The 16,487-nt window shown below is 38.1% G+C and overlaps 1 protein-coding gene across 1 annotated transcript in view; it reads right to left on the reverse strand.

Annotated features, from left to right (window-relative positions):
• Nucleotides 1-1,589: 1,589 nt before the first annotated feature.
• The window catches only part of LOC127677650 (vomeronasal type-2 receptor 26-like), a 37,261-nt gene continuing 22,363 nt past the window's right edge, over nt 1,590-16,487 (reverse strand). The window contains exons 4-6 of the mRNA XM_052172685.1: nt 15,785-16,009; nt 11,873-11,996; nt 1,590-2,482 (exon numbers count right to left, since the gene is read on the reverse strand). Coding sequence (XP_052028645.1) covers nt 1,590-2,482; nt 11,873-11,996; nt 15,785-16,009 — 1,242 coding nt within the window. The remainder of the gene's footprint in view (nt 2,483-11,872; nt 11,997-15,784; nt 16,010-16,487) is intronic.

Here is a 16,487-nt window from a genome sequence, read left to right on the forward strand (position 1 = left end):
AGTTACATATTCTTTCAGATAACTTCAGCCAGGATGTGAGCTTCCTGCGATCCACTTGGAAATGCCCCTGGGCTGTGCTTGGCTTACAATGCTATGGTACATGGCTTCAAGAGAGGAAGTGGTTCTAGGAAACAGGGATTTCTTTACACTTATAGTGTCGATATGCCTGGCAGCTTTTCAGAGTGGGATGTCTTCCACTTTAAGGTAGTAAAACCCCATTAGTGGACAGTTTGAGACACTTTGAATCCAGGTATCTATGTCCATTAAGTAATACCATTAAGTAATATCTTTGGAACAAACTTTACTATACCACTATCAAACAAAATTCCCATGGGATCTTATGTGCTGCTTTTATTGCCAAATAAAAGCAACTCAGTCTAGTATGAAATAAATTTGCCTAAGTCAAAGATAAGCAATAACTGAGAGAAAAGTTAGACTTGAAATAACCTAAATATTTCTTGATCTTAAGATGGTAATGTATCCAACATTACAGAGTGCAAACACACTCTTGATTTTAAAACTAAGGAAGACATAAATAAGCTTTGTTCCAAAACATAATGAAAACCACATTGGCCAAGTAGTCTTTTCTGTGTTGCATTCTAAGGATGGTTGAGCAATAATTCCTCCCAATGTTGCAAGGTGAACTTTAGTTTGAACTGGACTTGGTCTGGTAATCATGTTTAAAGCATGTCCTTGGCTAGATAAAAGAAAATACCTGAAAACTCCATGGTCTAGGATATAAAATTCTATGATTCGCCAAGTCCTGCTGAATCCCTGGCCTTATACCTCTTGCCCATGCCCACATTTACCATAAAATAGTCTCTCCTTGAGAGTAGATTCTAATGATAGTAAATGATATCAGTTTTCACTCTGTGAAGACAATGTGAAACTCCTAACTCTGACAGAGAAAAGCACTTCCCATGGTGGCTGTTTACTCTCTCAGGAGACCTTATCCACTGATCTTTTGGATATACTCAGGATAAAACTCTGTGTGTTTCCCCTGGGACTCTTCCTAATCTTGCATCCATGTTGTTTCACCTGGGCATAGAGAAGACCACAAAAACATCCCAGAGCTGTGAAACTTACATGATAAACTGTGTTCTTTGTGTGTTTCTTTCTTCAGAAATGAGAAACAGCAACCATGAGATTTCTGTTACAGAACTCATGATTACATTGAAATTAACCTGTATGGAATATAAAGAGTAAGCCTGCATATGACTAACAGAGAAGAATCACATTTTAAAACATCTGTTACTTTTATTCCACACAAATGATGTGCTCTCATTCTTAAACTTAACATTCCCAGTCGTATTACATTATTTAAAAAATAAAAAAAATGAAATAAAATAAAAAACTGTGATTTAAAAAACATCTACTAGGCATACCTACAGTCACCACTAGTAGGCAACTATCTAACTTTTGGTGGATGGGTTCATTGTATCTTGTTGGCTCAAAGGATTGCAGGGACAGGTGATTAAATTGCAGATACCATTCTTTGGTGAAATGCATTGGCTTCACACCACTCTTTTGTATATTCTGATATGATTCATTTTACAAAAATCACAATAAATTCCTTTGACTTAAAGAATTCATTTAAAGAACTTCTTTCTGGAATGGCCACCTGACCTCAGTAGAATCATATAGCATTTGGGAAGAAACATACATCCTAGTAAACCAGCACTGGAGGCCAGAATTGAAAAGATTTCCACAGCTACCATGTTTTTGCCTGTGGAACTCAGGTAAGTGGGTATAAAAGAAATCCACACACTACAGAAAACCATCATGCTGAATGTGATTGTTTTTGCTTCATTGAAGGTGTCAGGTAGCCTTCTAGCCAGAAAAGCAATAAGCAAGCTGAGACTGGCCAGAAAGCCCAAGTACCCCAGAACACAATAGAAAGCAAGGGTGGAACCCTCATTACACAAGAGGATGATTTGCCCATACTCTGACTGCATGTCAACATCAGGGAAGGGAGGATATGTTCCCAGCCAGATTGCACAGATGCACACTTGAATGATGGAACCACAGAAGACTATAGCAGTTGAGATTCGGGTCACCATCCACATTTGTAAAGTGCTTCCTGGTTTGATGGTTTTGAAGGCCATTACCACAATGAAGGTCTTTGCCAAGATAGCAGAAACAGCAACAGAAAATACAACCCCAAAAATCATTTGTCTCAAGACACAAGTAACTGTTCTGGGTTTGCCAATGAATGTCAATGAGCAAAAGAAACAGAGCATTAAAGAAACAAGGAGGACATAACTGAGATTTCTGTTATTTGCTCTGACAATGGGTGTGTCCCGATAGTGAATGAATAATCCTAAAATCATGGCTGAAAAGGCAGATAAACTAATGGCCAAAGAGACCAAAACCACTCCCAGAGTATCTTCATGGGATAAAAATGCTATAATTTTAGGGAGACATTGATTCTTCTGCTTATTTGAATACTGATTTTCAGGACATTTGAAGCATTGATCCATACCTGAAAATGAGGCAGATTGTTTTATTACACTCAACCCTTAAATTTCCAAATATACCTTTAAGACCTATATTTTGCACAGAGAAATAGTTGAATTCTCTAGAAAATGTCTGTGTATATATTCACTGAAACATGATATTGAAAAACAATTAATGAATAAGTTATTTTTTTCTGAGAGAAAATACAGATATACTGTACACATAATATATTTAGAACATGAGTGGACATGAACAATATGAGAGAATGAGAAATGTTGAATTGATGTTGAGGGGAAATCAGACAATATGAAAATCATATTTGTTTATGAAAGAAAGTAAAAGTTGACTTTGAGATTTTAATTTTTTCTCTTTGTTCCATTTGTTTAGCAAATATTGTTTATTACTTGAGAATATCATATATATGCATATCATGTATTTTAATCAAGATTACCTCAATTCCTTCACCCTGCAACTCCTTCTCTTTGTCCATCCAATAATCCTTTCTCCCAACTTTATTTCTATTTTGTTTTTTCTTTTTCCCTACTGAGTTCACTTCATGCTACCTGTATTCATAGCAATATAGAGCCATCGACCATAGCATGGACAGGACCACATATTTGAAACAAACAAACAGATGATGCTGATAGAGGATTTCAAGAAGGACATAAATAACTCCATTAAAGAAGTACAGGAGAAAAATCGACCATATAATTGGTCACAAGACAGACCTCAACAAATATAAGAAGATCGAACTAATCCCATGCCTCCTATCAGATCACAATGGAGTAAAAGTGGTCTTCAATAGCAACAAAAACAACAGAAAACCCACATACACGTGGAAACTGAACAATATTCTACTCAATTATACCTTGGTCAAGGAAGAAATAAAGAAAGAAATTAAAGACTTTTTAGAACACAATGAAAATGAAGACACAACATACCCAAATCTATGGGACACAATGCAAGCAGTGCTAAGAGGAAAACTCATGGCCCTGAGTGCCTCTGAAAAGAAAATGGAGAGAGCATACATTACCAGCTTAATGACACACCTGAAAGCCCTGGAACAAAAAGAAGCTATTTCACCCAGGAGGAGTAGAAGGCAGGAAATCATCAAACTCAGGGCCAAAATCAATCAAGTAGAAACAAAGGGAACAATACAAAGAATCAACAAATCCAGGAGCTGGTTCCTTGAGAAAATCAACAAGATAGATAAACCCTTAGCCAGACTGACCAAAGGGCACAGAGAAAGTATCCAAATTAACAAACTTAGAAATGAAAAGGGAGATATAACAACGGAAACTGTGAAATCCAAAAAATCATCAGATTCTACTACAAGAGCCTGTACTCAACACAACTGGAGAATCTGGAGGAAATGGACAATTTCCTTGACAGATACCAAATACCAAAATTAAATCAGGACCAAATAGATCATCTAAACAGTTCCATAATGCCTAAAGAAATAGAAGGAGTCATAGAAAGTCTTCCAACCAAAAAAAGCACAGGACCAGATGGTTTCAGTGCAGAATTCTACCAGACCTTCAAAGAAGAGTTAACACCAATACTCTTCAAACTATTCCATAAAATAGAAACAGAAGGAATCCTACCCAATTCCTTCTACGAAGCCACAATTATGCTGATACCAAAACCACACAAAGATTCAACAAAGAAAGAGAACTTCAGACCAATTTCCCTTATGAACATCGATGCAAAAATACTCAATAAAATTCTTGCCAACCGAATCCAAGAACACATCAAAACGATCATCCACCATGATAAAGTAGGCTTTATCCTGGGACTGCAGGGTTGGTTCAATATACGGAAATCCATCAACGCAATACACTACATAAACAAACTCAAAGAAAAAAACCACATGGTCATTTCATTGGATGCTGAAAAAGCATTTGACAAAATTCAGCATCCTTTCATGCTTAAAGTCTTGGAAAGAACAGGAATTCAAGGCCCATACCTAAACAAAGTAAAAGCAATATACAGTAAAACTGGTAGCCAGCATCAAACTAAATGGAGAGAACCTTGAAGCAATCCCACTAAAATCAGGGACTAGACAGGGCTGCCCCCTCTCTCCTTATCTTTTCAATATTTTACTTGAGGTACTAGCTCGGGCAATTCGACAACATAAGGAGGTCAATGGGATACAAATTGGAAAGGAAGAAGTCAAACTATCATTATTTGCAGATGACATGATAGTCTACCTAAGTGACCCAAAAAACTCCACTAGAAAACTCCTACAGCTGATAAACAACTTCAGCAAAGTGGCAGGTTGTAAAATCAACTCAAGCAAATCAGTGGCCTTCCTATACTCAAAGGATAAGCAAGCTGAGAAAGAAAGTAGGGAAATGACCCCCTTCACAATAGCCACAAACAGTATAAAGTATCTTGGGGTGACTCTTACCAAACATGTGAAAGACCTGTATGACAAGAACTTCAAGACTCTGAAAAAGGAAATGGAAGAAGACTTCAAAAAATGGGAAAACCTCCCATGCTCATGGATCGGTAGAATCAATATAGTTAAAATGGCCATTTGCCAAAAGCAATATACAGATTCAATGCAAAAACCATCAAAATCCCAACTCAATTCTTCACAGAGTTAGAAAGAGCAATTATCAAATTCATCTGGAATAACAAAAAACCCAGGATAGCTAAAACTATTCTCAGCAACAAAAGAAATTCTGGGGGAATCAGTATCCCTGACCTCAAGCAATACTACAGAGCAATAGTGTTAAGAACTGCATGGTATTGGTACAGTGACAGGCAGGAGGATCAATGGAACAGGATTGAAGATCCAGAAATGAACCCACACACCTATGGCCACTTGATCTTCGACAAAGAGGCTGAAAACATCCAATGGAAAAAAGATAGCCTTTTCAACAAATGGTGCTGGTTCAACTGGAGGTCAGCATGCAGAAGAATGCGAATTGATCCATCCTTGTCTCCTTGTACTAAGCTCAAATCCAAATGGATCAAGGACCTCCACATAAAGCCAGACACTCTGAAGCTAATAGAAAAGAAACTGGGGAAGACCCTTGAGGACATCGGTACAGGGAGAAAGTTTCTGAACAGAACACCAATAGCGTATGCTCTAAGAGCAAGAATTGACAAATGGGACCTCATAAAATTACAACGTTTCTGTAAGGCAAAGGACACCATCAAGAGGACAAATCAGCAACCAACAAATTGGGAAAAGATCTTCACCAATCCTACATCAGATAGAGGGCTAATATCCAATATATATAAAGAACTCAAGAAGTTAGACTCCAGAAAACCAAACAACCCTATTAAAAAATGGGGTACAGAGTTAAACAAAGAATTCTCGCCTGAAGAACTTCTGATGGCGGAGAAGCATCTTAAAAAATGCTCAACTTCATTAGTCATTAGGGAAATGCAAATCAAAACAACCCTGTGCTTTCATCTTACACCAGTCAGAATGGCTAAGATTAAAAATTCAGGAGTCAGCAGGTATTGTAGAGGGTGTGGAGAAAGAGGAACACTCCTCCACTGCTGGTGGGGTTGCAAATTGGTACAACCACTCTGGAAATCAGTCTGGGGGTTCCTCTGAAAACTGGGCACCTCACTTCCAGAAGATCCTGCTATACCACTCCTGGGCATATACCCAGAGGATTCCCCACCATGTAATAAGGATACATGCTCTACTATGTTCATAGCAGCCCTATTTATAATAGCCAGAAACTGGAAAGAACCCAGGTATTTCTCAACAGAAGAATGGATGCAAAAAATGTGGTATATCTACACAATGGAGTACTACTTAGCCGTTAGAAACAATGAATTCATGAAATTCTTAGGCAAATGGATGGAGCTAGAGAACATCATACTAAGTGATGTAACCCTGACTCAAAAGGTGAATCATGGTATGCACTCACTAATAAGTGGATATTAACCTAGAAAACTGGAATACCCAAAACATAATCCACACAGCAAATGAGGTACAAGAAGAAAGGAAGTGTGGCCCCCTGTTCTGGAAAGACTCAGTGAAGCAGTATTCGGCAAAACGAGAATGGGGAAGTAGGTAGGGGTGGGTGGGAGGACAGGGGGACAGAAGGGGGCTTGCGGGACTTTCGGGGAGTGAGGGGCTAGAAAAGGGAAATCATTTGAAATGTAAATAAAAAATATATCTAATTAAAAAAAGAAAAAAATTGAATGGCTTTAAAAAAGTTTATACTTTTCTGAACATAAATATTCTGTGTTTATGTTAAACATGGTATAAATTTTGTTCCAACTGTCCCCTCCAAAAAAAATACCTCTTTTAATAAACATTTTACATCTTAAAAAAAAAAAGTACAGGAGAACATGCGTCAAATAACCCTATTAAAAATGGGGTACAGATCTAAGTAAAGAATTTTCACCTGAAGAAATTCGGATGGCTGAGAAGCACCTTAAGAAATGTTCAACATCATTAGTCATTAGGGAAATGCATATCAAAACAACCATGAGATTTCACCTCACACCAGTCAGAATGGCTAAGGTTAAAAACTCAGGAGACAGCAGGTGTTGGCAAGGATGTGGAGAAAGAGGAACACCCCTTAACTTCTACTGGGATTGTAACATGGTACAACCACTATGGAAATCAGTCTGGCGGTTCCTCAGAAAACTGGACATGACACTTCAGGAGGACCCTGCTATACCTCTCCTGGGCATATCCCCAGAGGATTCCCCGGCATGCAATAAGGACATATGCTCCATTATGTTCATAGCAGCCTTATTTATAATAGCCAGAACCTGGAAAGAACCCAGATGTCCCTCAATGGAAGAATGGATACAGAAAATGTGGTATATTTACACAACGGAATACTACTCAGCAATTAAAAACAATGAGTTCATGAAATTTTTAGGCAAATGGTTGAAACTGGAAAATATCAGTGAGGTAACCCAATCACAAAAGAATGCACATGGAATGCAATCTCTGATAAGTGGATATTAATTAGTCCAGAAGCTCTGAATACCCAAGACAGAATTAGCTTAACAAATGACTCCCATGAAGAAGTAAGGTGAGGGCCTTGATTCTGGAAAGGCTTGACCTAGCATTGTAGCGGAGTACCAGGACAGAGAAAAAGGAGGGGTGTGATTGGAGAATGGTTGGAGAGAAGAAGCCTTATGGGACATATGGAGAGGGGGGAACCAAGAAAGGGGAAATCATTTGGAATGTAAACAAAGAATATGGAAATTTTTTTAAAAAGAAAAAAAAGAGAGAACATGAGAATTGCTGGTATAATTGTAGATGGAACAACCACTATGGAAATCAGTCTGGCTGATTTCTGGTTCCTCAGAAAACTGGACATGACACTTCCAGAGGACCCTGCTATACCTCTCCTGGGCATATACCCAAAGGATTCACTAGCATGCAATAAAGACATATGCTCCACTTTGTTCATAGCAGCCTTATTTATAATAGCCAGAATCTGGAAAGAGCCCAGATGTCCCTCAAAGGAGGAATGGATACAGAAAATGTGGTATATTTACATAATGGAATACTATTTAGCAATTATAAAGAATGAATTCACAAAATTTTTAGGCAAATAGTTTGATCTGGAAAATATCATCCTAAGTGAGGAAACCCAGTCACAAAAGAATACACAAGGAATGCAATCTCTGATAAGTGGGTATTAATTAGCCCAGAAGCTCTGAATACCCAAGGCACAAATAGCTTAACAAATGACTCCCCTGAAGAAGTATGGAGAGAGCGCTGATCCTGGAAAGGATTGATGTAGCGTTGGAGGGGAGTATAAGGACAGAGAAAAAGGAGAGAGGCGATTGGAGAATGAGTAGATAGAAGAAGGTTTATGGGACATAAGGGGATGGGGGATCTGGGAGAGGGGAAATCATTTGGAATGTAAGCAAAGAATATATAAAATAAAAATATGTTTTAAAAAAAGAGAGAACACGAGTCAACAGGTAGAAGCCCTTAAAAACAAACACAAACATAGCTTAAAGATATACAAGAGAACATGGGTCAACAGATAGAAGCCCATAAAGAGGAAATAGAAAAATCATATAAAGACATATAAGAGAACAAGAGTCAACAGGCAGAAGTCCTGATAGAGGAAACACAAAAATCCCTTAAAGAATTAGAGGTAATAGCACACAATGGAGTACTATACAGCCATTAAAAACAATGAATTCATGAAATACTTAAACAAATGGAAGGAACTGGAAAATATTATCCTTAGTGACATAACACAATCAGAGAAGAACACTCATGGTATGCATTCACTGATAAATGGATATTATCCCAGAAGCTTGGAATACGCAAGACACATTTCACATACCAAATCATGCCCAAGAAGGAGGAAGAACAAAGTATGGATTTTGGGGCCCTTTACAGAAAGAAGAAAATGTACCCACAGAAGGAGATACAGAGACAAAAGTTGGAGTAGAGTCTGAGGGAAAAACCATCCAGAGACTACCCCACCCAGGTATTCATCCTATATACAGTTACACAACCAAGACACTATTGTGGCTGCCCACAAGTGCTAGCTGACCAGAGCAAGATATACCTATCACCTGGGAGGCTCTCCTAGTGCCTGACACATATAGAAAGGGACACTCTCAGCCAGCCATTAAATTGAGAACAGGATCCCCAATGGAGGAGCTAGAGAAAGGACCCAAGACCTGAAGGTGTTTGCAGTGCCACAGGAGGAATAACAATATGTGTCATCCAGTACTCCCAGAGCAACCAGGGAGAAAACCATCAACCAAAGACTACAAATGGAGTTATCCACAACTCCAGATGTAGGCAGCAGAGGATGGTCTTGTTAGACACCAAAGGGAGGAGAGGCCGTTGGTCCTGGAAAGACTTAAAGCAGCAGTGTAAAGGAATACCAGGACAGGGAAGCAGGGGAGGGTTGATTGGGGAAGAGGACATGGCTTATGGGATTTTCAGGTGAGGGGGGAACAGGAAAGGGGACAACATTTGAAATGAAAATAAAAAATATATCTAATAAAAATCATGCATTTTAAATTTCAATGAACCTATAGTGCTAAAGACAGATAAACTATGTTGCATTTTAAAGGATACATAGGTAAACAATCTCTGTTGTAAACTTCTTATTCAAATGGAGATTTTAATTTATGTTTGTACTTTAATGAACTTTTAAAAAAAAAAACGGACTTAGTTGAAAAAAAAACATGTACTCTATTTGCTTAGAAATATTGCAAAACACTAGGAAGGCCAATACTACATCAAAGCAGGAGGTGAGAACAAGATGGGAAGGAGAAGAACAGCACAGTAGAATAACTTAGAAATTATAAGTGTACTTAGAGATTAAAAAGGAAATTAGAAATTGGGAAGAATTTTTTAAAGAGAGCTTTTTTGAAGTAGAGAATTATTTGGAAAAGAACTTCGAAATAAATATTAAAATCACTTTTCACAGTGTCCCTTTTTCTTCCAGAGACTTTCCTTAGCAGGCTCCAAGTCTCAGCCTCCCTTCATGCAGAGATAAGAAGGAAGGCTACTTTACATAATCCCCAATTGTTTTATTATGAGGTTCTAAATGCCAGAGGCTATAGTTTCTGGCCCCTAGAAGAACTGAGAGACAGGCAAAGTACTGCAAAGTAACTTAGAATTAAGTCAGGTAAATGTTTCATTATTGAAAAGCATCTATAAATATCTCACAAGACCAAGATTTGCTCTCCATCCACCACTACTGAACTCTTTACCACCTCAGCTACCTCCAAGGGAGAACTAGACTGTCAGAGCAGGTCTCTAACAGGAACACCTAGAAACTAAAACTTTCTAACATTTACTGACTTCTATGTTAAGAACAGTGATATTTTCTTTTGATTCTTTCATTTTGTTTTTTATCCAAGGATGTATCTAGAAATAATGCTGAAGCCAATACATTTTAGCTGAATAGTTTTCCTTAGGGTGAAAAACACTTGTTTTGGACGAGTTCCTTAATATCCTGGATTAAACTCTGATTAGAAGTTTATCACTGGAAAAAATTTTATGGTGACAATGGCGTGATCTGTGGATACATCTGAGTCTAGGGCTGCATATAAGACTTTAGGTTCTATTCCCAGCACAAAAATGTGTTAAACATATGATAATGATAGAAATATTATTCTCAGAATTTTTAGTAAACTAGAATCATATCACCCAATTAAAATCCTGATTTTCAGTATATGTAAACTTGCAAATCACTCACAGCCCTCCCTGCACATGACTCACATCCCCACACATCACTCATATCCCCACACATCACTCACAGCCCCACACATCACTCATAGCCCCACACATCACTCATATCCCCACACATCACTCACAGCCCCACACATCACTCTGAGCCCCACACATCACTGACAACCCATTCATCCTCTGGGATCTCTCAGTACTTGGTTCTGCTGTGGCCTGAAGCAAGCTGACCATACCAAGGACTGCATAATGAGAGCCCCCTCAAGAATCAAAATATTTCAAATGGAAATGTTTAGTTCATATAGGAAAAACTTATTTAATCATAAAGAAATAGTTATGGAGTTTCTACAATTCACCAAAGGAAGTAAACCCTGGGTCCAGTGCCCCAGGGTTCCAGAAAAGGACTGCTGTATCTGCCATCATGTCACTCTGATACATTCTTTTTAGCAGTTGCTCTCACTTGACAAGTCTGTATCTTGTCTCAACAGTCTCTGGGTTTTATGACCTGAGCATTTTATATGGTTTCTCGGAAGTCTTATTTCCATTTAAAGAAAAAAAACATTGCTTATATTAATATTTATTGTAAGCATGACATAAGGCCATGCTCTATAATGCATCCCATATGTTAGGGTATACAGGGAGCACTAACTGTTTACAGTATACACAGAACACTAACCTTATCCATTAATACTGCTATAGCTGTAATAGAACCAGTAGTGAAAATCAGGGAACCAAAGAAAAGAAACTTAAACTCAAAGCAGATGTGCAAAAGACAAAGCTGGACCAGATACAGGAGAATACTCCTGTGGTCATAGTCACCCAGAAGGCTCAGCCTGGAGGATTGCTGGAACCCAAGAGTTTGAGATCAATATACACAACATAGCAAATAAAACAAACAAATAAATAAATATCAGTAACAAAAATGACTGGGTTGAGATCAATGTGTTTGTTTGTTTGTTTGTTTGTTTGTTTGTTTTTAAGACAGGCTTTCTCTGTTCAGCCCTGGTTGTCCTGGAACTCACTCTGTGGATCAGAATTGCCTTGAACTCAGAGATCCACATACTGAGAGTTGGCACTAAGAACTTTGCCACCTCCACCCAGCATTAACTTGTTTTAAAGTACTGATAGTCAGCTACATAAATATAACTGTGTTTTCAGGTGTTGTTTTTTCACCCCTATCTAGTGGTACATCATTTGCACATTCAGAACTATTTCTAGAAATTTCCACATTTAGAACCATTTTATAAATACCTGTTTCATTTGTAATCTCTCCATCTGGACATGCGACACAATCATAACAACAGAATGCATACAAACTGACTTCTATTTTCCTAAATCCAAGTAGACAATTTCGTTTGCAACCAGACAAAGGAATCTGTATAGGAGACATGAGAGGAGCACAGGCAGTCAGCTCAGGACATTCAGAATTAGCATCAAGATGGTAAATTTCAGCAGAACATATGTGTACTATATGAAAGAAGTGCCAGACTATAAGAGAGTATGAAGCCAAATTGCCTGTTTCTCCCTATCCCTAATTCTCTTTTTGAATTGCTGCTTCATTTCATTTCTTTGTTTGAATGATTGTCTTGCTTTTATTTATTTCATTTTATTTATTTCATATATTTTGATCATGTCCTTCCCTTCTCCCATCTCTGTCCAGGTCCTCTCCCTCTCTCAACCTGCCCCAATTTGAGTTCTTTCTCAAAGAAACAGACTGAAGTCCCCAAAACTCAACTAAGCATCAAAACCTTGAAAATAAAATACAACAGCACAAAAAGCAAAAGAAATAAAAACAAAACTGTAACCAAATAAAAGTATGTAAATACTATGGATTCCCTTCTTGTGCTGCCCAACTACTCCTGGATATGAGACCTGTCTTGGGGTACTTGATGTACCCAGTGTTTTGCATTGGAAAAAACTTATCAGGTCTCCTGAGGACCATAATGTTCCACATTACTACATATCACCTATTTTTATCACATCACAGAGATGTTCATTGTGAACAGTTACAACAATAACAATATGACTGTGCATATAATTTTACACTGAAATACAGAAATATCTGTCACATGATATTTAATCACACTGTGAACCCTGAGATTATATTATTTACTGAAAAAAATCTATTTCTAGTTGTGGTACGGCTCAGTTCCAGAATATATCCTTAATCCCAACTAAAGAAGGTAAGTTCCTTTGTAGAATAAAGCACCCATGATTGAAAGTAACTTCTAACTGAGAGGCAGACAAAGTGACAAATCAGAGAATGATTTGAAAGAATGAGTCAGAGATAGGAAACACCCAACTCTCATTAGAATAGACAAGAAAGAAAGGCAATTTGCTTGGGGGCTAGCTTCTACAATCAGGTACTGAGGTGGGACAAAGTGACAGATGAAGAGCAAAGGATGAAGGCCTCTGGCCATTAACACTCTCTTATTGTTCTGGGGCCCAGAAACAGATGGCTTCTGACTATTTAATTATCTCTATTCTGGTGGTAGAAGCTGATGGCTTTGGACAATTAACTTGGTTTTGCTTATCCTGGGGCAAAAGCTGATGTCGTCTTGCAATTTACTCCTCCTGCAGCAGAATTTGATTAAGAAAAGACACTTAGTAACTTGGACTCACTAGACATTGACTCAGTAACCTCTTGCTGGGCAGGCAAGAGGCTCAAATTTGATAGCACTTTCCTAGCCAGAAAGAAGGAAAGAAAAAAAGAAATGAAAAAAGGAAGGAAGAAAGGAAGGAAGGAAGAAAGAAACAAAGAAACAAACAAAGAAACAAACAAAGAAACAAACAAAGAACAAACAGAGGGAGAGAGGGGAAGAGGGAGGGAGGGAAGGAAGAAAAAGGAAGGAAGGAAAGTAGGAAAGAATTGGTGAAGGAAGGAAGAAAAGAAAAGAAAAAAGGAATGGAAGAAAAGAAGAGAAATTAAGAAAGTCAAAGTAAGGGCACAGAAAAACAAACACATTGGGAGAAGCACAAAAAGGCTACTAAAAGTCTTTATTATTGCATTCAGTATTTTTATAGATTTTCTGTAACAAAAATCTAGGTAAAAAAATTACCTCATATACAAAACGTAAAAAAAAAAAAAAAGGAATTACAGCAGAAAGGATATAAATTCAAAGCACTTTTTCATTGTATCAGTTCATTATGAGTTAAAAGTAACAGTTTCATATAGCCTTGCTTTTCCACAGTGAACACCTATGGAATATTTCTTAGATCTATAATTGAATAAATGTTTTCTCATTGATCATTAATTTTTTTCCAATCCGTTTTTTTTTAACTAGCAAAATTTATCCAAGAAACAAGAAGGTATAAAGAGCTCTATTTGCAACTTTTATTTTATAGGGCCCATGAGAATACTTATATCAATTTAGGAGCTCTTTAAAATCATGATCAGCAATTAGAAAATCATCAATTCATCAAAACAGCTTTATTACATGAAAGTGTATCTTCATATTGATTCTGAAGGAAATGTACTCTATAAAATGAGTAAATATACAAGAAATTAAGCTACATAATACTGTGAGTAAAGAGGAGCAATATCTAGGTCAAAGTATCTACGTGCACCCAGATGCTCTCAGAGTACACCCATTACAACCACTCAAAACTGTGGACTATCTCCAGAAATTTTACTCACTTGTCATAGCATTTCCTAGATGGCTTCTGTTAGAAACATAAAGGAATAGTGCATGAGGTTTGGGGGGGGGCAGGTGAGTTTTACTTGCACAACTTGTACAGAGACAGGTTGTAGAGAGTACAAGCTAGACACAGGTAATGACAGAACCAGGAGAACTTGAGAAGGAGTCAAAAGATTAGAACATATTGCCAAAATTAGTATGAAGCAAAGCAGAGCAAATTCAGTCAGAAACTGAGAGAAGTCAGATTGAAACAGTCAGCTTGAAGAAAACATTGAGCCAGAATACCTGAGTTGAACCAGCCAGCTAGTACTCAGAAAGAGGTAGAAATTGGGAGCTTCTTTAGCTTTAAGTCTCAAAGGCTGTAAATGTTCTAGAACTAGAATAGACTATAGGAGTCTAGAAACATCCTGAAGTAGAATTAGGATAGCAGGTGGAGGCAGTAAGCCTCAGAAATGACAATTAACTTCATAAAATCAAATTTGTATTTATAAGTCCTTATTTGGGGAGACTGGATTCATCCACTTGTGTTTATTTTATTTATTTACTGAAGGCAGTTACTTCCACTAAAGCCTTGACCACTATGATCCATTCAAATAGCTGTCCAAGATGTTGTTTCTTTTTTCGTTTTTCTTTCTAGATAAACCATGGGTGCATCTGATCATTACAAGAATGAAACCATCTGAAGAATTAATCCAAAATGAATCAGTAATTCTTACAGCGATTTGTAGGCAGAAAGTTCTGGTATTCAGCATTACAAAGGACAAAATAAGGGCACTCTCAGCCTGATGGCACTCAGCATTCCCTGAACCCTATTCTCTGAGGAATTCCACTCTGAGAACAACATACAGTGCTTGTGGGACCATGGTGTGTGTAGCTTAGCTGGGCAAGGCTACTCTGGAGACTCAACTCCATAATCCTGTGGCCATCAGTCACATGTGGCATGCCCTACTCCCTAGTGTTCTGGCTGGACTCCACCTCTGCACTCACCTGGCTACAGGCAGGCTTTCCCTACCAGGTAACCCTGCTTACTATAAATGGATACTTCCTGCCCCTCCTAGTTCTCTTTTATCCTTCCCCCTCTCTCATCTCTCTCTCTCACGTGGTCATGGTCATCCCTCATCTCTCTATCTTTGCTTTTTCCTTTTCTCATTTTCATCTTTTAATAATAAAACATAAAACTATGAACTGTCTCTTTTATTAAACCTGCAATGTAAAAGCACAGAGCAAGCGTCAGCATTTCCAGCTGACATGGGAAAGAATCCAAGCCAGACTCCACTCAGCCTGCTGAGCCCCCTCACAGCTAAATAGCTTCACCTATAACAGGTATTCAGGGCTGGGCTAATGGCCATGCCCACTAGCCCTGCAGCTCCTGTCCTGTCAGCCTTCAGTATGTTTGGTCCTGCTGGTGTTCCTATCCCCTCAGGATCTGCATGCCAGAGGTCTCCTATGAAGGACCTCCTGCCGCCATCACCTCCACAGTCTCTTCCTTTTTTTCTCCACAACTGCTGACTTTAAAGATACTCACCTGATTGTTGTATACACCCAAATTTATGAGTCTGTCATTTAGGGAAAGATGCTGAACACTGTGAGATTCTAACAGAAACTCGCCAACTTTCACTTGAGCTTTGGTACCATTCTGCTGAGGATGGTAATTAAAGATATCAATCTTGGTTGCTGAATTTTCCTGGTTCACAGTATTCTCCTCATTGATGTTTCTCCCAAGTTTGCCCTTTTGTAAGAATGGATGGAGCTAAAAGAGAAAATAACTGTCAGAAGTTGCAGTATAACTCACTGGGATGCAAATAAACCTGGTTACTATAATTGCCCACTTTTTCCCAAACTGTAAGTTCCTGTAGCTTTGAATTTTGTTTCATTTGTCAAATATTTATCATAAGCCTAGTGCATGTAAGGATATATGAAGACATTAACATAGTTATATGCTTTTCACCAAATCTATCACCACTATTCATGTTTTATTTCTGAACTTTTCTCAGTCACTCAGTGATGACTCTGGCAGACAGATTCTAAATTTTGAAATCTACAATTTGAAAAATTATAAAAATAAAAACGATTTAAATGTGTTTTAAACTTTTACATAAGAGTTTTTCAGAGAAGAAAGAAGAGGCGGCAGCGGCAGCGGCAGCTGCGACAGTGCAGCAGTGGCTGGTCCAGCTGAAGGGCCATCATCAGTGGAACCAAGGCGACACAGGGTCCAGTTAGCCCCTGCG

The sequence above is a fragment of the Apodemus sylvaticus genome, chromosome 2 (genome assembly GCF_947179515.1).
Source record: "Apodemus sylvaticus chromosome 2, mApoSyl1.1, whole genome shotgun sequence".
Lineage (NCBI taxonomy): Eukaryota > Metazoa > Chordata > Mammalia > Rodentia > Muridae > Apodemus > Apodemus sylvaticus.